The sequence below is a fragment of the Heterodontus francisci genome, chromosome 24 (assembly GCF_036365525.1).
Source record: "Heterodontus francisci isolate sHetFra1 chromosome 24, sHetFra1.hap1, whole genome shotgun sequence".
NCBI classification, from domain to species: domain Eukaryota; kingdom Metazoa; phylum Chordata; class Chondrichthyes; order Heterodontiformes; family Heterodontidae; genus Heterodontus; species Heterodontus francisci.
Genome location: NC_090394.1, coordinates 10035772 through 10059462, shown reverse-complemented (window position 1 = coordinate 10059462; position 23691 = coordinate 10035772). Strand labels below are relative to the sequence as shown.

The 23691-nt window shown below is 43.5% G+C and overlaps 1 protein-coding gene across 1 annotated transcript in view; it reads right to left on the bottom strand.

Annotated features, from left to right (window-relative positions):
• Positions 1-4977: 4977 nt before the first annotated feature.
• zgc:153896 (uncharacterized protein LOC569930 homolog) overlaps positions 4978-23691 on the bottom strand; it is a 54025-nt gene continuing 35311 nt past the window's right edge. Inside the window, exons 3-6 of the mRNA XM_068056898.1 lie at positions 18999-19622; positions 6607-6841; positions 5262-5332; positions 4978-5082 (exon numbers count right to left, since the gene is read on the bottom strand). Of these exons, the coding sequence (XP_067912999.1) occupies positions 4978-5082; positions 5262-5332; positions 6607-6841; positions 18999-19622 (1035 nt within the window). The remainder of the gene's footprint in view (positions 5083-5261; positions 5333-6606; positions 6842-18998; positions 19623-23691) is intronic.

Here is a 23691-nt window from a genome sequence, read left to right as displayed (position 1 = left end):
ACAGAAAACCCAGTCTAGGATGGCCTGTTCTCTTGTTGGTTCCTTGACATATTGGTCCAGAAAACAATCCTGTATACACTCCATGAATTCCTCCTCTCCGGTATTGTGACTAATTTGATTTGCTCAATCTATATGCAGATTAAAATCACCCATAATTACAGATGTTCCTTTATCGCATGCATCTCTAATTCCTGTTTAATGCCATTCCCAAAAGCACCACTACAGTTTTTTTTGGTAATCTCTGGATTACTCCTGGTGCCACGTGCTAGTGAGTGTAGGAGTAGGAGGAAAGAGTGGATGAATGTGTGGCTGAGGAGATGGTGCAGGAGGGTGGGCTTTTGTTTCCTGGATCACTGGGTCTGTTTCTGGCAAAGGTGGGACCTATACAAGTTGGGCTGGTTGCACCTGAATCGGAACGGGACCAACATCCTTGCTGGGAGGTTTGCTAATGCTGTTGGGGAGTGAGAGGGGGGTGGTGGGATACAGAGTGGAGGTACAGTAGGGGGTGATGCACAGTCAAATATAGAGGAGAAACTGAGTCAGTCTGGAAGGCAGAGCAATTATAGACCTGTTAAGGCACAAGCGAATAATGCAAGGCTGGATGGCGCCTACTTTAACGCAAGGAGTCTTACTAGTAAGGCAGATGAATTGAGGACGTTGATTAGCACATGGGAATATGACATTATTGCGATCACAGAGACATGGTTGAGGGAAGGGCAGGACTGGCAGCTCAATATTGCAGGGTATAGAATCTTCAGGCGTGACAGGGGAGGGTCTAAAAGAGGAGGTGGCAGTGCACTGTTGATCAAGGAGTCAATTACTGCAGTAAGGAGGGATGATATCTTAGAAGGTTCCTCAAATGAGGCCATATGGGGTAGAACTTAAAAACAAAAAGGGGGCAATCACTTGGCTGGGAGGGTAGTACAGGCCTCCAAACAGTCAGGGAGAGATAGAGGGGAAGATATGCAGGCAAATCTCGGAGAGGTGTAAAAATAATAGGGTAATCATATTAACTGGGATAGTCTTAGTGCAAAACGCTTAAAGGGGGTGGAATTCTTCAAGTGCATACATGAGAGCTTTTTGAGCCAGCACGTAGAGAGCCCGACAAGAGAAGGGTCAGTACTGGACCTAATCCTAGGAAATGAAGCCAGACAAGTGATAGAAGTGTCAGTGGGGGAGCATTTCAGGGTTAGTGACCATAAGGTAGTTATGGAAAAGGACAAAGAGTGACCAGAAATAAAGGTACTGAATTGGGGGAAGGTTGATTTCAATATGATAAAACAGGATCTGGCCAAAGTGTACTGGGAGCAGCTACTCGTAGGAAAGTCCACATCAGACCAGTGGGAGTCATTCAAAAAGGAAATAGTGAGAGTTCAGGGCCAACATGTTCCCGTAAAGGTGAAGGGTAGGACCAACAAGTCTAGAGAACCCTGGATGTGAAGGGATATAGAGGATTGGATAAGGAGATAAAAAGAGGCTTATGGCAGATTCAAAGCACTGAAAACAGCGGAGGCCCTAGAGGAGTACAGAACGTGTCAGGGAGGTACTCAAAAAAGTAATTAGGAGAGCGAAGACGGAACATGAAAAAACACTGGTGGGCAAGATAAAGGAAAATCCCAAGGCATTTTATAAGTATATTGAGGGCAAGAGGATAACCAGGGAAAGAGTGGGGCCCATTCGGGGCCAAAGTGGTAATGTGTGTGTGGAGCCGGAGGACATAGGTGAGGTTTTAAATGATAACTTTTCATCTGTGTTCACTATGGAGAAGGACGATGTAGGTGTAGAGATCAGGGAGGGGGATTGTGATATACTTGAACAAATTAGCATTGAAAGGGAAGAAGTATTAGCTGTTTTAGCGGGCTTAAAAGTAGATAAATCCCCAGGCCCAGATGAGATGTATCCCAGGCTGTTATGTGAAGCAAAGGAGGAGATAGCAGGGCTCTGACACAAATTTTCAAATCCTCTCTGGCCACAGGAGAGATACCAGAGGACTGGAGGACAGCGAAGGTGATCCCATTATTCAAGCAGGGTAGCAGAGATAAACCAGGTAATTACAGGCCAGTGAGTCTAACATCAGTGGGAGGGAAACTATTGGAAAAAATTCTGATGGACAGAATTAATCTCCACTTGGAGAGGCAGGGATTAATCAGGGATAGTCAGCATGGCTTTGTCAGGGGGAGATCATGTCTAACGAACTTGATTGCATTTTTTGAGGAGCTGACTGGATGTGTAGATGAGGGTAAAGCAGTTGATGTACATGGACCAGTACATGGACTTCAGTAAGGCTTTTGATAAGTTCCCGCATGGGAGATTGGTTAAGAAGGTAAGAGCCCATGGGATCCAGGGCAATTTGGCAAATTGGATCCAAAATTGGCTAAGTGGCAGGAGGCAGAGGGTGATAGTTGAGGGTTGGTTTTGCGATTGGAAGCCTGTGACCAGTGGTGTATCGCCGGGACTGGTGCTGGGACCCTTGCTCTTTGTAGTGTTCATTAATGATTTAGACGTGAATATAGGAGGAATGATCAGTAATTTGGCAGATAACACGAAAATTGGTGATGTTGTATATAGTGAGGAGGAAAGCCTTAGATTGCAGGACGATATAGATGGGCTGGTAAGATGGGCGGAGCAGTGGCAAATGGAATTTAATCCTGAGAGGTGTGAGGTGATGCATTTTGGGAGGACTAACAAGGCAAGGCAATATACAATGGATGGTAGGACCCTAGGAAGTACAGAGGGACCTTGGTGTTCTTGTCCACAGATCACTGAAGGCAGCAGCACAGGTAGATAAGATGGTTAGGAAGATATATGGGATACTTGCCTTTATTAGCCAAAATAGAATATAAGAGCAGGGAGGTTATGATGGAGCTGTATAAAATGCTAGTTAGGCCACAGCTGGAGTACTGTGTACAGTTCTGGTCACCGCACTAGAGGAAGGATGTAATTGCACTGGAGAGGGTGCAGAGGAGATTCAGGATGTTGCCTGGGCTGGAGCATTTCAGTTATGAAGAGAGACTGGATAGGCTAGGGTTGTTTTCCACTTCTGCACCGTGGTGGGCGCCCGAGCCATCTTTTGCTTTCTTTATCTGGAGATCAGAAATGGACCGTGTCCTCAGGGACACCATGTACAAACCTCTAGATAAAGTGGGGGGAGCAAGGTTCCCAATGTCGTCCTCATCCTGATGCCAGTTTTGTGTGCAGCTGCATCAAGCTGTGTGTAAGGATGTAAAATAGGATGGAAGGCGGGGGTGCTGTGCCCATTGTCTACCTGCCCCCATTGCTATTTTACGAGCAGTGGAGGAGGTGGCAGGCGGCCTGCCCGCCCTTAGGCCAATTGAGGCCTGTAAGTGGCCAATTAATTGCCACTTAAAGGCCTTTTCCCTCTGCTGCTGGTAGAATGCCTCATCGCCAGAACTTTCAAACCAGTACCATGATGTAGTGTGGCTGGTGGTGAGAAGGGCCCTTCCAGTCAGATTCTTCATGCATACCCAGAGTCTCAGCGGAAGGAGACAGAGAGTAGGTGGAATGGGCTGCTACTCTAATTGGCAAGATGTGACTATCGGTGTCCTAAAAGGATCAGTTTAGGATCCAAATATTTACCATATATTGTTAATGACTTAGATAATGGGATAGCAAGCCCCATAACCAAGTTTACAATGATAAAGTTAGGTGGCATTGTAAGCAGTGTAGATGGGCGGCACAGTGGTGCAGTGGTTAGCACCGCAGCCTCACAGCTCCAGGGACCCGGGTTCAATTCTGGGTACTGCCTGTGTGGGGTTTGCAAGTTCTCCCTGTGTCTGCGTGGGTTTCCTCCGGGTGCTCCGGTTTCCTCCCACATGCCAAAGACTTGCAGGTTGGTAGGTAAATTGGCCATTATAAATTGTCACTAGTATAGGTAGGTGGTAGGGAAATATAGGGACAGGTGGGGATGTGGTAGGAATATGGGATTAGTGTAGGATTAGTATAAATGGGTGGTTGATGGTCGGCACAGACTCGGTGGGCCGAAGGGCCTGTTTCAGTGCTGTATCTCTAAAAAAAAAACTAGATGGAAGCATAAAATTAAAAAGAGTTGTTAGTAGATTAAGTGAATGGACTAAGCTGTGGCAAATGAATTTCAGTGTGGCAAATGTGGGGAAAGCTACTTTTGACCTAAAAAGAATAGAACAGGTTATATGCTCAATGGTGAAAAACTAAAAACAGTCGAGGTTCAAAGATTTGGGCATCCAGGTATATAGAGCCATAGAATCATTACGGCACAGAAGGAGGCCATTTGGCCCATCGAGTCTATGCCGGCTCTGTAGAGCAAACCTGTTAGTCTAATTCCACTCTCTCGTCGTCCTGCAAATTGATTTCTTTCAAGTGTCCATCCAATTTCTTCTTGAAATCATCTCTACTTCCACCACCCTGGTAGGCAGCAAGTTATAGGTCATTACCACTCACAGCATCAAAAAAGTCTTCCTCACATCCCCCTGTATTTCCTGCCCAAAACCATAAATTTGTGTCCCCTATGATCGGCTCATGGAAACAGGTTTTCTTCATCTACCTTATCTAAACCTGTTATAATCTATTCTCCAAGGAGAACAATCCTAGATTCTCTAACCTAACCTCGTAGCTTAAACCCCCCATCCCTGGACCCATTCTGGTAAATCTCCTCTGCCCCCTCTTGAAGTGTGGTGACCAGAATTGCACGCATACTCCAGTTGTGGCCTAACCAGAGCTTTATAAAGGTTCACCATAACTTCCCTGCTTTGGTACTGAATACCTCTATTTATGAAGTCCAAAATCCCTATGCTTGGCTAACTACTCCCTCAATATGTCCTGCCACTTTCAAAGATCTATGCACATGCACCTCCAGGTCTTTCTGCTCTGCATGTTCATTGGAACTGTGCCATTTAGTCTATATTGCCTCTCCCTATTCCTTCTGCCAAAATGCATCACCTCACATTTCTCTGTATTAAATTTCATCTCCAACATGTCTGCTCATTCTGCTAGCCTATCTATATCCGGTTGCAGTCGCTTGATATCATCCTCACTGTTTGCCACATCTCCAAGTTTGGTATCATTGGCAAATTTTGAAATTTTACTCTGAAGTCCAATATACAAGTCATTTATGTATAGATCAAAAAAAAGCAACCTCCCGTCTGAAAAACAACCATTTATCACGATTCTGCTTTTTTTGTGCTTAAGCCAATTTTTTATCCAAGCTGACACTGACTCTCCTATTCCATGAGCCTCAATCTGTAAACCAGCCTTTTATGTGGTACTTTGTCAAATGCTTTCTTAAAATACATATAGACAACACACATTGCATTCTCTTCACCAGCCTTCTCTGTTACTTCATCAAAAAGTACAGTTAGATTAGTAAAACATGATCTGCTTTTTACAAATCCATGCTGGCCCTTCTTAATTAACTCAAACCTCTCCAAGTGCCTGTTAATTTGTTCCCTGATTATTGTTTCTAAAAACTGACCGGCCTGTCGTTACTAGCTATGTGCTTACACCCTTTCTTGAATAAGGATTCATATTTGCCACTTTCCAAGCCTCTGGCACCTCCCCCATATCAAGGGAAGATTGTAAGATTATGGCAAACCCTTCCACTATCTCCACCCCCACTTCCCTTACCAGTCTACCAGACTTTCCAGTACATCCTGCCTATCAGTTTTCACCCCATCTATTACCTCTATAATCTCTGCTTCTACTGATATTTTGTCAGCATTCTCTTCCTTACTAAACACAGATACAAAGTACTCATTAAGTATTCTAGCCTTGCTCTGTGCCTCTAAACATATATCACCTTCTTTGTCCGTAATAGGCTCCAACCTACTACCTGCTTACTATTTACATGCTGGTAGAATATATTTGGGTTCCCTTTTATGTTAATTGCTATTCTATTCTCAAATTCTCTCTCTGCCAATCTTATTTTGCTCTTCACTTCCCCTCTCAGCATGTTGTATATGACTGGACAGGTTTCTGGTCAATGGTAACCCCCTGTGCATGGAATTCAGTGATGGTAGCACTGCTGAATGTCAAAGGGGTTGATTGTCTTCAACAAGAGACAGTCATTACTTGGCACTTGTGTGTCGCAAATGTTACTAGCCACCTATGTAGTCCAGGTCTTGCTGCATGCAGACATGACAGCTTCAGTATCTGAGGAGTTGTGAATGGTACTGAGCACTCTGCAATCATCAGCAAATGTCTCCTCTTCTGATGTTGAAGAGAAGGTCATTGATGAAGCAGCTGAAGATGGTTGGGCCTAGGATACTACCCTGAGGAATTCCTGAAGTAATATATATCTTATATGGTTGTCCGGCAGAATGCCTAAATGCATACTGATTAATTAATTATCTTTTACAGGATGGATTTAACAATCAATCTAATTGCAATATATATATAGAATGGAAATCTACAATGTATAGCACTGTTAGTAGTTACATGGTTGAGGTTATTAATTTCCATAACTGTTGTCAAATAACAGCATGATTGACATTTTAAAATGTATTAACCAGCAGGCAATTGAAAGTAGCTAATGTATCTTCGTTTGAATGTAACAGGCTGCAAATAAATGTCAAAGAAACCGACTGATGTATACAGAAAGAACTCACTCAATACCTGTATAACTGAATGAATCTACCAACATCCCATCAGTAAATATCAACGATCCATTGTTAGGTTCAGACTTGATTCCTAATACCTTGCACATCAAAGGATATATATGAACACTGTCAAAAGGCTCTGCCAGGTAAGCACTCTTAAAATCTGGGCCAAAAGCTCGGAAAATCATTTTCATGTCCATTTCTTCATTGTCAAATCCATGATCTCCTTTATTTAAGTAAATTATGATTCTCTGAAATGATAAATGGTCAATTGATGAACATCTCACTGGCTCTCAGTATTCAGACAGTGAAAATTTCTGCTACTACTATATTCTTTCCAGAAATTAGCTGGTGGGTGTTTAAAATTAACCAAATATACGATCACTTTCCTAAACTTGAAGTCTTGTTGGGCCAGAATTTACTGTAAAAATAGAAGTGAGGCTAACAGCAAAGAGGAATAAGGTGCATAAGATGAGAGTGTTAGACAGTTCAACAAGATGCATAGAATACTGGAGAGATAGATAGCTCTAGAGAAGTTATTAGGTGGGGGCAGAGTAAGGGAGGAAGTAATAAAGTCTAAATCAGGGTTAATGTGCATGTATGTGAATGCACGGAATGTGGTTAATAAAATTGGTGAATCACATGTGCAGATTGACATGTGGGAATATAATGTTGGGGCTATAACAGAGACCTGGCTCAAAGAAAGGCAGGACTGGGTGTTAAATAGTCCTGGATACAAGGTGTTCAGGAAAGATAGGAAAGGAAGAAAGAGGGGGAGGAGAGGCGGTGTTGATTAAGGTGAGCATTACAGTGCTTAAGAGAAAGATTCTATCCTTGACCCCTCTGGGACATCCTATTTGGCTAGAGCTAAGGAACAAAATAAGTGCAATTACATGCTCGGTGTTGTCTGTAGGCCACCCACTAGTGGAAAGGATGTAGAGGAACAGATTTTCAAGGAAATTACAGAGAGGTGCAAGAATTATAGAGTAGTTATAATGGGGGACTTTAATTACCCAAACATCAACTGGGATAGTAGTAGTGTAAAGAGTAGAGAGAGGCAAGAGTGTTCAAGAAAATTTTCTACAGTAGTACGTTTCCAGTCCAATGAGAAAGAAGGCACTGCTGAACCTGATTCTTGGGAATCCAAGTGGATTAAATATCACTAGAAAAACTTTTTAGGGGACAATGGTAAAAGGCAGAGAAGAACCGATTAGGGACCAAAAGGGGGATTTATGCATTGGAGGCTGTGGGTATAGCTGAGGAGCTAAATGAATACTTAGCATCTGACTTTACCAAGGAAGAAAAGGCAACCCAGGCCATGGTGAAAGAGGAGTAATTAATACACTAGAAGTATTTAAAATTGTTAAGGAGGTAGTAGATAGGCTGTCTATACTTAAAGTTGATAAAGCACGAGGACCGGATGAGATGCATCCAAGGATACTGAGGGAAGTGAGGGTGGAAATTGCAGAGGCACTGGCCATTATTTTCCAGTCTTCCTTCAACTTGGGGCTGGTGCCAGAGGACTGGAGAATTGCAAGTTTTACACCCTTGTTCAAAAAAGGATGTAAAGGTAAGCCCAGCAACTACATCCCAGTCAGTTTAACTTCGGTGGTGGGGAAACTTCCAGAAACAATAATTCGGGACAAAATTAATAGTCACATGGACAAATACAGGTTAAAGAAAGCCAGCATGAATTTGTTAAGTAAAAAATCATGTTTAACTAACTTGCTGGAGTTTTTTGAAGGGGTAACTGAGAGGATTGAATAGGGCAATGCTGCTGATGTGGTGTGCATGGACTTCCAGAAGGCATATGATACAGTGCCACACAACACACTAGTGACCAAAGTTATAGCTCATGGAATAAAAGGGACGATAGCAACATGGTTACAAAATTGGCTGAGTGAGAGGAAACAGAGTAGTGGTTAATGGAACTTTTCTGGCTGGAGGAAGGTTTGTATTGGAGTTCTCCAGGGGTCACTGTTGGGACCCTTGCTTTTCCTGATATATATTAATGACTTAGACCTTGGTGTACTGGGCACAATTTCAATGTTTGCGGATGATACAAAACTTGGAAGCATTGTGAACTGTGAGGAGAATAGTGCAGAACTTCAAAAGGACATAGACAAGTTGGTGGAATGGGCAGACAAGTGGCAGATGAAGTTCAATACAGAGAAATGTGAAGTGATACATTTTGGTAGGAGGAACATGGAGAGACAATATAAAATAAAGGGGACAATTCTAAAGGGGGTGCAGGAGCAGAGGGACCTGTGTATATGTGCATATTGAAGGTGGCAGGACAGGTTGAGAGATCAGTTAATAAAGCATACAGCATCCAGGGCTTTATTTTTTATTCATTCATGGGATGTGGGCGTCGCTGGCCACAAGTTCTGGAGCACAGGTCTTCGGTACTATTGCCGGAATATTGTCGGGACCCATAGCCTTTATAGTATCCAGTGCCATCAGTCGTTTCTCGATATCACGCGGAGTGAATTGAATTGGCTGAAGTCTGGCATTTGTGATGCTGGGGACTTCAGGTTGAGGCCGAGATGGATCATCAACTAGGCACTTCTGGCTGAAGGTTGTTGCAAATGTTTCAGCCTTATCTTTCGCACTGATGTGCTGGACTCCCCCATCATTGAGGATGGGGATATTTGTGGAGCCACCTCCTCTAGTTAGTTGTTTAATTGTCCACCACCATTCACAGCTGGATGTGGCAGGACTGCAGAGCTTAGATCTGATCCGTTGCTTATGGGATCGCTTAGCTCTGTCTATCGCATGCTGCTTACGCAGTTTGGCACGCAGATAGTCCTGTGTTGTAGCTTCACCAGGTTGACATCTCATTTTGAGATATGCCTGGTGCTGATCCTGGCATGCCCTCCTGCACTCTTCATTGAACTAGGGTTGGTCTCCTGGCTTGATGGTAATGGTAGAGTGGGGGATATGTCGGGCCATGAGGTTACAGATTGTGGTTGAGTACAATTCTGCTGCTGCTGATGGCCCACAGCGCCTCATTGCTGGATCTGTTCGAAATCTATCCCATTTAGCACAGTGGTAGTGCCACACAACACGATGGAGGGCATCCTCAATGGGAAGGCGGGACTTTGTCTCCACAACGACTGTGCAGTGGTCATTCCTACCAATGCTGTCTTGGACAGATGCATCTGCGGAAGGCGGATTGGTGAGTACGAGGTCAAGTATGCTTACCCTTCTTGTTGGTTCTCTCACTACCTGCTGCATGCCCAGTCTAGCAGCTATGTCCTTTCGGACTTGGCCAGCTCGGTCAGTAGTGGTGCTCCCGAGCCACCCTTGGTGATGGACATTGAAGTCCCCCACCCAGAGTGCATTCTGTGCCCTCACCACTCTCAGTGCTTCCGCCAAGTGCTGTTTATTTATTTATTTAGAGACAGAGCACTGAAAGAGGCCTTCGGCCCACCGAGTCTGTGCCGACCAACAACCACCCCTTTATACTAATCCTACATTAATCCCATATTCCCTGCCACATCTCCACCATTCTCCTACCACCTACCTACACTAGGGGAAATTTATAATGGCAAATTTACCTATCAACCTGCAAGTCTTTGGCTGTGGGACGAAACCGGAGCACCCAGTGGAAACCCATGCGGTCACAGGGAGAACTTGCAAACTCCGCACAAGCAGGACCCAGAACTGAACCCAGGTCACTGGAGCTGTGAGGCTGCGGTGCTAACCACTGTGCCGCCCTGTTCAACATGGAGGAGTACTGACTCATCAGCTGAGGGAGGGTGGTAGGTGGTAATCAGCAGGAGGTTTCCTTTCCATGTTTGATCTGATGCCATGAGACTTCATAGGGTCCAGAGTCAATGTTGAGGACTCCCAGAACAACTTCCTCCCTACTGTATACCACTGTGCCGCCACCTCTGCTAAGTCTGCCCTGCCAGTGGGACAGTACATTTCCGGGCATGATGATAGCAGTGTCTGGGACATTGTCTGTCATGTATGATTCCGTGAGTATGATTATGTCAGGCTGTTGCTTGACTAGACTGTGGGACAGCTCTCCCAACTTTGGCACAAGCTCCCAGATGTTAGTAAGGAGGACCTTGCAGGGTCGACAGGACTGGGTTTGCCGTTGTCGTTTCCGGTGCCTTGGTCAATGCCGGGTGGTCCGTCCGGTTTCGTTCCTTTTTATTGACTTTGTAGCGGTTAGATGCAACTGAGTGGCTTGCTAGGCCATTTCAGAGGGCATTTAAGAGTCAACCACATTGCTGTGGGTCTGGAGTCACATGTAGACCAGACCAGGTAAGGACAGCAGATTTCCTCCCCTAAAAGGACACTAGTGAACCAGATGGGTTTTACAACAATCGACAATGGTTTCATGGCCATCATCAGACTAGCTTTTTAAAAAAAAAATTTATTAATAGGGGCATAGAGTACAATAGCAAAGAAGTTATGTTGAACTTGTATAAGCTACTATTTTGGCTTCAGCTGGAGTATTTTGTCCAGTTCTGGCGAACACACTTTAGGAAGGATGTGAAGGCATTAGAGAGGGTGCAGGAAAGATTCACAAGAATGATTCCAGGGATGAGGAACTTCAGTTATGAAGATAGATTGGAGAAGTTGGGATTGTTTTCCTTGAAAAGTAAGCCAAGAGGAGATTTGATAGAGGTATTCAAAATCATGAATGGTCTGGACACAGCAGACAGAGAGAAACTGTTCCCATTCGTGAAAGGATAGAGAATGAGAGGGCACAGATTTAAAGTATTTGGTCGAAGAAGCAAATGCGTCAAAAGACCTCCCTCAGCTGATGATTTCTTACTCCTCTATGTTGAACACCACTGGGAAGAAGCACAGAGGATGGGAATGGCAGCCCAATGTTCCTGGTTACAGGGTTTACTGACACGATAGAGACAGTGATGAGAAAGGAGGCCGTGTGGTAATTTTGGTTGAAGAATCAATTACAACTTTGAGGAGGGATGATATGTTAGGAGGATCATCAAATGAGACCATACGGATTGAGCTAAGGAACAAAAAGGGGTCTGTGACAACGACTGGGAGTGTACTATAGACCCCCAAACAATCAGAGGGAGATAGAAGAGCAAATATGTAGGCAAATCTCTGAGGAGTACAAAAACAACAGGGCAGTAATAGTAGGGGATACTAACTACCCCAATATTAACTGGGATAGTTTTAGTGTAAAAGGAATTGAGGGAGCAGAAATCTTTAAGTGCATTCGGGAAAACTTTTTGCCCAGCATGTAGCAAGTCCAACAAGAGAGGGCACGGTTTTAGACTTAGTTTTAGGAAATGAAGATGGGAAGGTAGAAGGAGTGGCAGCGGGAGAGCATTTTGGTGGTAGTGATCATAATTCAGTCAGTTTTAACATGGAAAAGGATAAAGATAGAACAGGAGTCAGAGTTCTCAATTGGGACGAGGCCAATTTTACTAAACTGAGATAAAAACAAGAAATGCTGGAAATACTCAGGTCTGGCAGCATCTGTACAGAGAGAAGCAGAGTTAACGTTTCAGGTCAGAGACCCTTCTTCAGAACTAAACTGAGTTTTACTAAACTGAGGATTGATTTAGCGAAGTGGACTGGAAAGAGCTACTTGAAGGTAAATCAGTGTCAGAACATTGGGAGGCATTCAAAGGGGAGATTCAAGGGGCTCAGGGTAAACATGTTCCCATAAAGAAAAAGGGTGAGGCGGCCAAATCTAGAGCCCCATAAATGTTAAGGAGCTTACAGGGTAAGATAAGGCAGAAAGGAAAGCTTATGTCAGACACCGAGAACTCAACACTACAGAAAACCAAGAGGAATATAGAAAGTGGAGGGTGAAATCAAAAAAGAAATTAGGAAAGCAAAGAGAAGACATGAAAGAATATTGGCAAACAAAATGAAGGTGAATCCAAAGAATTTTTAATCAATACATTAAGATTGAGAATAATTAAGGAAAGAGTAGGACACATAAAAGACCAAAAAGGTACCCTATGTGTAGGGGCGGCAAATGTGAGTATGGTTCTTAATGAATACTCTGTGTCTGTCTTCACAAAAGAGGGGGACAATGCAGGCATTGTAGTTAATGAGGAGGAATGTGAAATATTGGATGTAATAAATGTTGGAAGAGAGGAAGTATTAAGGGAATTAGCATCCTTGAAAGTGGATAAATCAGCAGAGCAAATGAAATGTACCCCAGGCTGTTAAAAGAAGCAAGAGAGGAAATAGCGGATGCTCTGATCATCATTTTCCAGTCCTCACTGGATACAGGTGTGGTTCCGGAGGATTGGAGAACTTCTAACATTGTACCTTTGTTTAAAAAGGGAGCGAGGGACAGACTGAATAACTACAGGCTAGTCAGTCTAACCTCAGTAGTGGGAACATTATTAAAATCAATTTTGAGAGACAGGATAAACTGTCACTTAGGAAGGCACAGAGTAATCAAGGACAGTCAGCATGGATTTGTTAAGGGAAGATCTTGACTGACCAACTTGATTGAATTTTTTGAGGACAGAACAGAGGATTGATGTGGGTAGTGCAGTTGATGTGGTCTACATGGATTTTAGCAATGCTTTTGACAATGTCCTGCATGGCAGACTGGTTAAAAAAAAGCCCATGAGATCCAGGGGAATGTAGCAAGCTAGATACAAAGTTGACTCAGTTGCAGGAAACAAAGGGTGATGGTTGACGTTTTTGCGACGGGAAGGCTGATCTAGTGGGGTTCTGCAGGGCTCAGTACTGGGTCCCCTGCTTTTGGTGGTAAATATGATCAAGAAGTTTGCAGACGACACAAAAATTGGCTGCGTGGTTGATAATGAAGAGTGAAGCTATAGATTGCAGGAAGATATCAATGGACTGGGCAGGTGGGCAGAAAAGTGGTAAATGTAATTCAGGCTGGACAGGTGTGAGGTTATGCATTTAGGGAGGTCAAACAAGGCAAATGAATACACAATAAATAGAAGGATACTGAGAGGTGTGGAGGAAGTGAGGGACGTTGGAGTGTAAGTCCACAGATCCCTGGAAGTGCCAGGACGGGTTGACAAGGTGGTTAAGAAGGCTTAAGGAATACTTTCCTTTTTAGCTGAGGCATAGAATTAGGAGGTTATGCTGGAGTGATATAATTAATTAATTATTAATTAGGCCAAAACTTGAGTACTGTGTGCAGTTCTGGTCACCTCATTGCAAAAAAGATGTAATTGCAGTAGATAGGGTACAAAGGAGATTTATAAAGGATGTTGCCAGGGCTGGAAAATTGCAGCTATGAGGAAAGATTGGATAGGCTGGGGTTATTCTCCATGGAACAGAGAAGGCTGAGGGGAGATCTGATTGAGGTGTACAAGATTGTGAGGGGCCTGGATAGAGTGGATGGGAAGGAGCTATTTTGCTTAGCAAAGGGGTCAGTGACTAGGGGGCATAGATTTAAAGTGATTGGTAGAAGGATTAGAGGGGAGACGAGGAAAAATGTTTTCACCCAGAGTGTGGTGGGTGTCTGGAACTCATTGCCTGAAAGGTGATAGAGGCAGTAACCCTCAACTCATTTGAAAGGTGTTTGGATATGCACCTGAAGTGCTATAACCTGGAGGGCTATGGACCAAATGTTGGAATGCGAGATTAAGCTAGGTTTAGTTTAGTTTAGTTTAGAGATACAGCACTGAAACAGGCCCTTCGGCCCACCGAGTCTGTGCCGACCATCAACCACCCATTTATACTAATCCTGCACTAATCCCATATTCCTACCACATCCCCACCTGTCCCTATATTTCCCTACCACCTACCTATACTAGGGGCAATTTATAATGGCCAATTAACCTATCAACCTGCAAGTCTTTTGGCATGTGGGAGGAAACCGGAGCACCCGGAGGAAACCCACGCAGACACAGGGAGAACTTGCAAACTCCACACAGGCAGTAGCCGGAATTGAACCCGGGTCGCTGGAGCTGTGAGGCTGCGGTGCTAACCACTGCGCCACTGTGCTGCCACTGTTTCTACCAAAGCAGATCACCTCATTCTTATTCACATTATATTCCATCTGCCATGTTCTTGCCCAATCACTTAGCCTGTCCAGGTCCCCTTGAAACCTCCTTGCATCCTCCTCACAACTCACATTCCCACCTAGTATTATTTTATTTTTTATTTATTTAGAGAAACAGCACAGAAACAGGCCCTTCGGCCCACCGAGTCTGTGCTGACCAACAACCACCCATTTATACTAACCCTACAGTAATCCCATATTCCCTATCACCTCCCTACACTAGGGGCAATTTACAACGGCCAATTTACCTATCACCTGCAAGTCTTTGGATGTGGGAGGAAATCGACGCACCCGGCGAAAACCCACGCAGACACAGGGAGAACTTGCAAACTCCGCACAGGCAGTACCCAGAATCGAACCCGGGTCACTGGAGCTGTGAGGCTGCGGTGCTAACCACTGCGCCGCCCATGTCATCAGAAAATTTGGAAAAATTACATTTGGTCCCCATATCCAAATCACTTATATATATTGTGGGTTTGTTTTTCTGGCGTGCACAGACTCGATGGGCAGAGTGGCCTCCTTCTGTGCTGTAAATTTTTCTACATTTTCTATATATTTTAAATATCTAAAGAGGAGAGATGTGCAAGGACATGGGGAGAGGGCGGGAGGGTGGCAGTATGTGAATCACTCCTTAGGAGGACCGGCATGGACATGATGGGTCGAATGGCCTTCTTCCGTGCTGTAACGATTCTATGATTCTATTGAGGCATTCAAAAGGGAATTAGATAGTTACCTGAAAAGGAAGAATGTACAAGGTTATAGCGAGAAGGTGGGGGAATGGCATGAAGTGAACTGGTCACTCAGAGAGCCATTGCAGACATGATGGGCCGAATGGATTCCGTCTGTGCTGTAACAATTCTGTGATTTTGTGATTCTGTGATTCACCGTTATTTATGTGCAAATCAGATAGCAACTTCAGACAAATACATAAGTGCAGTTAAATGCAAATATCCAGAAGTTACAAGCCATTGGGTGACCTGTGTGGTGGAAAGTTTTGACACGATGAAAAGTAGAAATGAGGGTGTAACAACTTTTTCAATAATGAAGTAACCACTTTGTTAAGGTGATCTGGTGCCAAAGTATGATGGAAGTGTAGACAATCAATAATTTCTAAATAAAATTGGATGGGCACATGAGGGAAATAAATTTGCAGGGTTATGGGGATAGAGTGGGGGAATGGGACTGACTGGATTGCTCCACAGAGAGTCAGCATGGACCCGATGGGCTGAATAACCTCCTTCTGTGCCACAATGACCTTATGACTCCATGTGTAAAAAATAAGTTGGAGGATCTACATATACGTTCCCAATCTCAGTCTGGTCTTCAGAGGAAGCTAAACTAAATCTGTAGGCTCACCAGCACTCCTGCAGAATGGTTCGATTTCAAGGTGCCCTAGAACAGGATTCCTGTTTTCCCTCAGTCTGGGAATGCTGTGTGGAAAAAAGTGCCACAGCTGGGGAAGAAAATAGCTGATAACATAGGGTACAGAATTAAGAAGAAAGAAATAGCCATTGCTTTGCTATTTTGTTATTTCATTGCATTCTATAGGGAACAAGGGATACGGGGAGAAAGCGGGAACAGGGTACTGAATTTGGATGATCAGCCATGATCATATTGAATAGCAGTGCAGGCTCAAAGGGCCGAATGGCCTACTCCTGCTCCTATTTTTCTATGTTTCTATGAAACTGTGGCCATTAATGAACGAGAAAACTAGACTGGAAAAATCAGATAGGCAAAGATAGCCTGAATGAGGAGTTGGTAGAATGTTTTTGGGATAGTTTCTTAGAACAGCACGCTCTGGAGCCAACTAGAGAGCAGTCTATACAATACCTGGTATTGTGCAATGAAATAGGATTAATTAATGACCTCATAGTGAAGGCACCCCTGGGCAGCAGAGTCATAATATGATGGAATTTTACAATCAGTTTGAGGGAGAGAAGAGTAGGTCTAAGACTAGCATTTTAAACTTAAATAAGGGCAATTATGAGGGCATGAAAGCAGAGCTACCTAAAGTGAACTGGCAAATTAAGTTAAGGGATAGGTCAATAGAGATGCAGTGGCAGACATTTAAGGGGATATTTCAAGATACACGGAATAGATACATTCCAATGAGAAAGGAAAATTCCAAGGGGAAGGCCCACCATCCGTGGTTAACTAAAAAAGTTAAAGATAGTATCAAACTTAAAGAAAAAGCATATAATTTTGCAAAGATGGGCGGCAGATCAGAAGATTGAACAGAATATAAAAGACAGCAAAGAATGACTAAAAGATTCATAAGGAGGGAAAAATTAGAGAGAAAACTAGGTAGAAATATAAAACAAATAGTAAGAGTTTCTTTGGATATTTAAAAAAGAAAAGAGTTAAGCGAAAAGAGCTGGTCCTCTTGAAAGTGAGTCTGGGGAATTAATGAAAAATAAGGAGATGGCAGATGAATTGAACAGATACTTTGTGTCGGTTTTCACCACAGAGGATACAGGTAACATCCCAGAAATAGCTGTAAGTAAGGAAATGGAAGGAAGGGAAGAACTCAAGAAAATTACAATCGCCAGGGAAGTGGTACTGAGCAAATTGTTGGAGCTGCGGGCTGACAGGTCCCTGGGTCCTGATGGACTTCATCCGAGGTGGTTAAAAGAAGTGGCCACCGAGATAGCTGATGCGTTGGTTTTAATTTTCCAAAATTCCCGAGATTCGGGGAAGGTTCCATTTGATTGGAAAATAGCGAATGTAACTCCTTTATTCAAAAAGGGAGGGTGACAGAAAGTAGGAAACTACACGCCAGTTAGTTTAACATCTGTCATAGAGAAAATGTTAGAAGCTATTATTAAAGGCATTCTAGCAGGGCACTTAGTTAATCAGGAAGAGTCAATATGGTTTTGTGAAAGGGAAATCCTGTTTAATCAATTTATTGGAGTTCTTTGAAGAAGTAACATGTGCTGTGGATAATTGGGAACCGGTGGATATATTGTACTTCAATTTCCAGAAGGCATTTGATAATAAAAACAAGAAATGCTGGAACCACTCAGCAGGTCTGGCAGCATCTGTGGAAAGAGAAGCAGAGTTAACGTTTCGGGTCAGTGACCCTTCATCGGCATTTGATAAGGTGTCACATCAAAGGTTATTGCAGAAAATAAAAGCTTATGGTGTAGTGGGTAACATATTGGCATGGATAGAAGATTGGTTCGCTAAGAGGAAACAGAGAGTGGACATAAATGGGTCATTTTCTGGTTGGCAAGATATAAAGAGTGGTGTACCACAGGGATCTGTGCTGGGGCCTCAACTTTTTCCAATTTATATAAATGACTTGGATGAAGGGACCAAAGGTATGGTTGGTAAAATTTGCTGACGATAGGTCGGAAAGTAAGTTGTGAAGAGGACATAAGGAGGCTACAAAGGGATATAAGTTGTGAGTGGGCAAAGATCTGGTATAATGTTGGGAAATGTGAAATTGTCCATTTTTGCAGGAAGAATAAAAAAGTATATTATCTAACTGGTGAGAGATTGCAGAACTCTGAGATGCAGAGGGATATGGCTGTCCTGAAGCATGAATCGCAAAAGGTTAGTATGCAGGTTCAGAAGTAATTCGGAAAGCAAATAGAATGCTATTGTTTATTGCGAGGGTAATTGAATACAAAAGTAGGGAGATTATACAGGGCATTAGTGAGACCACATCTGGAGTACTATGTCCAGTATTGGTTTCCTTATTTCAGGAAGGATGTAAATGCATTGGAGGCAGTTCAGAGAAGATTTACTAAACTAATACCTGGAATGGGCGGGTTATCTTATGAGGAAAGGTTTGAAAGGCTAGGCTTGTATCCGTTGGAATTTAGAAGAGTAAGAGGCAACTTGATTGAAACATATAAGATCCTGAGGGGTCTTGACAGGGTGGATGTGGAAAGGATGTTTCCCCTTGTGGGAGAATCTTGAACTAGGGGTCATTGTTTGAAGATAAGGGGTTCCCCATTTAAGACAGAGATGAGGAGAATTTTGATAAACAAGGGGGGGGAGCGGGTGGTGGAAGGTTATCGGGGGTAAGTGGGAATGTGGAGTTGAAGTTACAATCAGACCAGCCATGATCTTGTTGAATGGCGGAGCAGGCTTGTGGGGGTAAGTGGCCTCCTCTTAATTCGTATGTTTGTATGTACACATGTTTGCATGCAACAGAGATAAAAGGCAAAAATTGAAGATGGAGTCAGTAAATATGGAAATGATTTGGATTAGTTATTTGTGCAAAGGCAATGACAGAAATAAACATATTTTGAATGATCAGACTTTCAGATTATTTACTATTTAACTTATGGAGAAAATAAAGATTCACGAGCTTTGATTATATTACACTTTCCTCACACTGTATTCATAATGCTTTTTTTCCCCTGATATAATTAAAATGAACAAATATACTTGTTACTTACCCCATTTACACTATAGCCATTGTCTCCATAAACAAGGATTGGCAAAACACGATCATTTTTACTATAATGAAATCTTTCAGGAAATTCCTCCTTTTTATAGACTTTTAGATGAGGATGGGCATTCTTCAGTGCCTGGTAGATTTCTTCAACCTTTCCTTCCTTTGGTAAAAGCATTCCAAAGCCTCCATAGTCTAATAACTCAAACTTAATATCTTTAAAACTGATATAATTTGACAGCTTGATTTCATCGACTTCAGGCATTTTCTTTATTGTCGTCATCCCGTGGTCTGAAGTTATTATAACATTTAGCTTATCCTTCAGGTTGTGCCTCTCAATACTGGTTATTAGGTAACCAATAGTTCTATCAATCTGTTGAATTATATCACGCCTCTTCTGTGTCTCTGGTCCCACTTTGTGCCCAACATTGTCAGGCTCTCCATAGTAAAGAGTTACAAAATCAAAGTCTTCCTTTTCAAACCATTCCATGACAATCTCGATGTTTATTCTCCATTCTGTCTCATTAGCATCTGGGTGAGTAAGTGATTCCCCCAACGATCTATACACTGCTTGTCCACCATAAGTCACATTTCCTCCCGGATAGTGAAATGATGCAACTTTTTTTCCCTGTGAGAAGAATTCCTATTCATTAAATTATCCTCAACACTCAAAAAGACTTAGGACTCACTCTTCTGATGGTTCGTTGGGAAAATGTACTAAGTGATGTGGGTACTCAGCTAAATAGGTCAAAAAGGTATGCATAAATTGAATCAGATTAAAAGGAATAAAACAATATTGAAACCAATCAGATCCCAAATTTTACAACCAATATTTCAATGGAAGACTAATACAGCAAAATTCTAAATTAGTGCAAAATGTAAATTTAGACTGAGCAAAAATGGGACCTAATTCAAGTGCTAATTATTATGCCACTGTGGGATAATGACTCCAAACCCACGGAAGTATTTCGAATGGAATCTGTAGGAGTTTTGCAAACCACCTGGACCTCTAATATATTGAAGGAATATGTGAATTAACCAAGGACATTAGTTAGTGGGAATGAGGGAGTCTGGAGAGTTCCAAATACCTCTTATAATCGCGAAACACTGTAGATCCTGGAAATCTGAAAGAAAAACAGAAAGTGCTGGAAATTCTCAGCAGGTCTGGCAGCATCTGTGGAGAGAGAAACAGAGTTAATGGACTGAGTTTTCCCTTGGGTGTGGGAAACCCGAAGTCAGGACCATTTCTGGGTCCCGATCCACTGGTATCTGACATTTGCTCCCTGGCGTGATCTTACAGGAAGTGGCCAATTTACGGGCTGCCTCCGTGTTTGCCATCCAATTTAGGATGGCAAGTGGAACAGCGACACAGGAGGCCCAATCAGTGGACCCTCAGCACTGGCCGGTGACAGCCCCATGGGGAGAGGTGGATGCTGCTGAGGCAGAATGGGGAGTGCAAGGACCCCTCAAAATGGAGACACTTTAGGATGTTTGCAGAGAATTTAAAAATAAAGAAGGCCCACAGCTGTTACGACCATCAGTTTGGAATGAAAAACCCCTCCACAGGATCGATTGTAGTTGTGACTGTGGCACTTTCATCCTTTCATCCTTCATTGCACCAGAGAGAGGAGCCTCAGATGGACCTCTGGCCTGCCATCAGGAGGCCTCCTCCAAGGAGCTACCAGGCTCCAGACTCCGCACTGGGCCAGTCTGACACCAGGAAAATGACGGCAGGTTCTGAAAATGGCCCTCAGGTTGGGTGTTAATTGGCCTAATTGTCTGCCTGTCTCCGTGGAGCAGGTTGCCAATTCTCGTGGCAGCCCACCCTGGGAAACCTGTAACGGGGCGAGACATTGTCAGGGAGCCATCCTGATGCGCGATGATCTGAATTTCCCCACATCCCACCTCCAAAGCCAACTCTGCGGGCCTGGGAAGATTCTGCCCAACATTCAGGTCATTGACCTTTCATCATAACTGGTAAAAGAATGAGATGAAACAGTTTCTAAGGAAGCACAGAGAAAGGGGGCTGGGGAGGAAAGAACAAAAGGAAGGTCAGGAGAGATGGTGCAAGGCGAAAGGTGATGGTAAAGGGGAAAGTAAAGAAATAAATGATGGATGTAGATGAGCTGTAAATGGCAAGAGTGGAATCATTACCAGCAGCTGCTGTCCAGAGCAATGGCTATGATCTGAAATTATTGAGCCAAATCTTGAGACCGAAAGGTGGTAAAATGCTGAATCAAAAAATGGGGTGCTGTTCCTCTAGTTTCTATTGAGCTTCATTATAACAGTGCATGAGGTTAAGGACAAAAAGGTCAGAGTAGGAATCATGTAAAAAATTTAAAATGACAGGTAACTGGAAGCTCGGGTCTCGCTTGTGAACTGAATGGAGGTGTTCCACAGCGTGGAGAAAACCCAGTCAGGAGCAGCGAATACACTACCAAACTGAAAGATGTGCAAGTTAATTGCTGTTTCACCTGGATGGAGTGTTTGGCATCCTGAACGGTGGAAATAGAGGGAGGTAAAGGAACAGGTCCCATGGGAAGGGGAGGTGATGTTGGGAGTGAGTGAGCAGTGCACCAGAGTATCGCTGAGGAAACGCTCCCTTCGGATGCTGAAAGGGGAGGGGAGGTGAAGATGTGTTTGGTGGTGGCATCATGCTGCAGGTGGCGGAAATGGCCACCTGTTGAATATGGAGGCTTTTGGGATGGAAGGTGAGGCCAAGGGGAATCTCATCATGATTCTGGGAGAGAGATGGGTTGAAGGTAGAAGTGTGGGAAATGGAACAGAGACAGTCAAGGACCCTATAAACCACGGTGGAGGGGAGTGCTGGATTGCAGCAAAAGGAAGTCACATTTAAGAACTTTTATGGAAGGTTGCATCATCAGAACAGATGGGACGGTGATGGAGAAACTGGGAGAATGGAATGGGGTCCTTACAGGAAGCTGGGTTTGTGGAAGCATAGTCAAGTGAGCTGTGACCTTATTGCAGATATTGGTTGACAGCCTCCAAAAATAGAGAGAGAATTTAAGGAAGTCAAGGGAAGAGTTGAAGATAGATCATGTGAAGGTGAGGGAAGGGTGAAAATTGGAAGCAAAGTTGATGAAATTTTCTAGTTCAGGATGAGAGCAGGGAACAGCACTGATACAGTCATCAATGTACCAGAAAAAGGGTGTTTCACATATTCCACAAAAGGCATGACCAGGACCCATATGGGTTCCCGTAGCAACACTTTTAATTTGGAGGAAATGAGTGGAGTTGAAGGAGAATTTGTTCAATGTGAGAAGTGGGTGGTGGTGGATGGGGACCGGTTGGGCCTCTGTTCAAGGAAGAAGCGGAGAGCCCTCAAACTGTCCTGGTGGAGGGGGTTGGGGGGCTGGAGGTGTAGGACATCAGTGGTGAAAAGGAGATGGTTAGAATCAGGAACCTGGAAACTGTTAAAGTGAGGGAGGGAGTCAGAAGGGTTGCGGATGTAGGTGGGAAGAGATTGGACAAGGGAAGTAAAAAAAAAGTTTTAAAAAATAGAATAATAATAGAAATGAGTTCCAATGGGGCAAGAGCAGGCTGTAGTGATGGGTCTACCACAGCAGTCCTGTTTGTGAATCTTCAGAAGATGTTATTCTAGAAAAGGTTGGTTATGCTGCTGTGATGTACAACAAAGCCCATAGCCAGCCTGTGGCTGCACACTGGATAAACAATCTCCTAACTGCAGCTTACAAGTGGCTAAATGGGGCTTGGGTAGAACCAATGACGTCATCAGGAAAGAGGATTTTGTGTACTGACTAACAAAGATCATGTATGCATGATCCCAAAACCTCTGTTTTGCACCACACCGGCAGAGAAAATTAGACTTAGGGTAAGATTCTAGTGCCAGTTAGGGCTGACAAGGTGATGGAAATTGGGGTGAATAGAACCTCCAGGGAGAAGCACTAAGAAATGTGATGCAATATCATCTTGTTCTCTGGGTTTAAAGTCAATTTTTGAAAGTAGTTGCACCTCACAGAAGCACCCAGTGCATGTGAAACAATAGAGAGAGGAATTTCAGTACTGGATAATTAAAAATGGTGGGAAGTAATATACAATGGCAGACTGCACCCATGGCAATGAATTATGCCAATTCTGCTGGTTATCATATTAGAAATCCTGTTGCTCATCTTAGTTATCCTTACGAGTGTGATTAGGAACTCCTCAGCAAGTTAAAGGTGAGAAAGAACACGATGGAAGTGATTGCTGCTATGAATGGGAATCGGAAGGGCCTATGGAGTGGAACCGTCAGGGCAATGTTCACCCAGGAACCATGAAAGGAAGAATGGAGTGTGGATCTCTGGAAAAGGTATTTCCAGCAATTCCAAGGAGGGAATATAGGATACTGTGTAACGTAATACGTTAATAGCTTGACATAGGTAAAGAGGATCATGGATTAGTTAGTATAGGGAGCTACAGCCTATGTATGGACAGAGATTTGTTGACCTCATGAAAGCCTTTGACTCCGTCAATCGTGAGGATTTATGGAGAGTCCTCCTCAAGTTTGGCTGCCCTCAGAAATTTGTCACCTTCCTTCGCCGACGACATGATGACATGCAAATAGTAATCCTTACCTCAGTGAAGACTGGCGTCAAACAAGGCATTTTTATCTGCCTATTTTAATTAGTGCTACTCAGTCCCCTAATCCTCCAATCTGTATAATAAATTTTCTATGT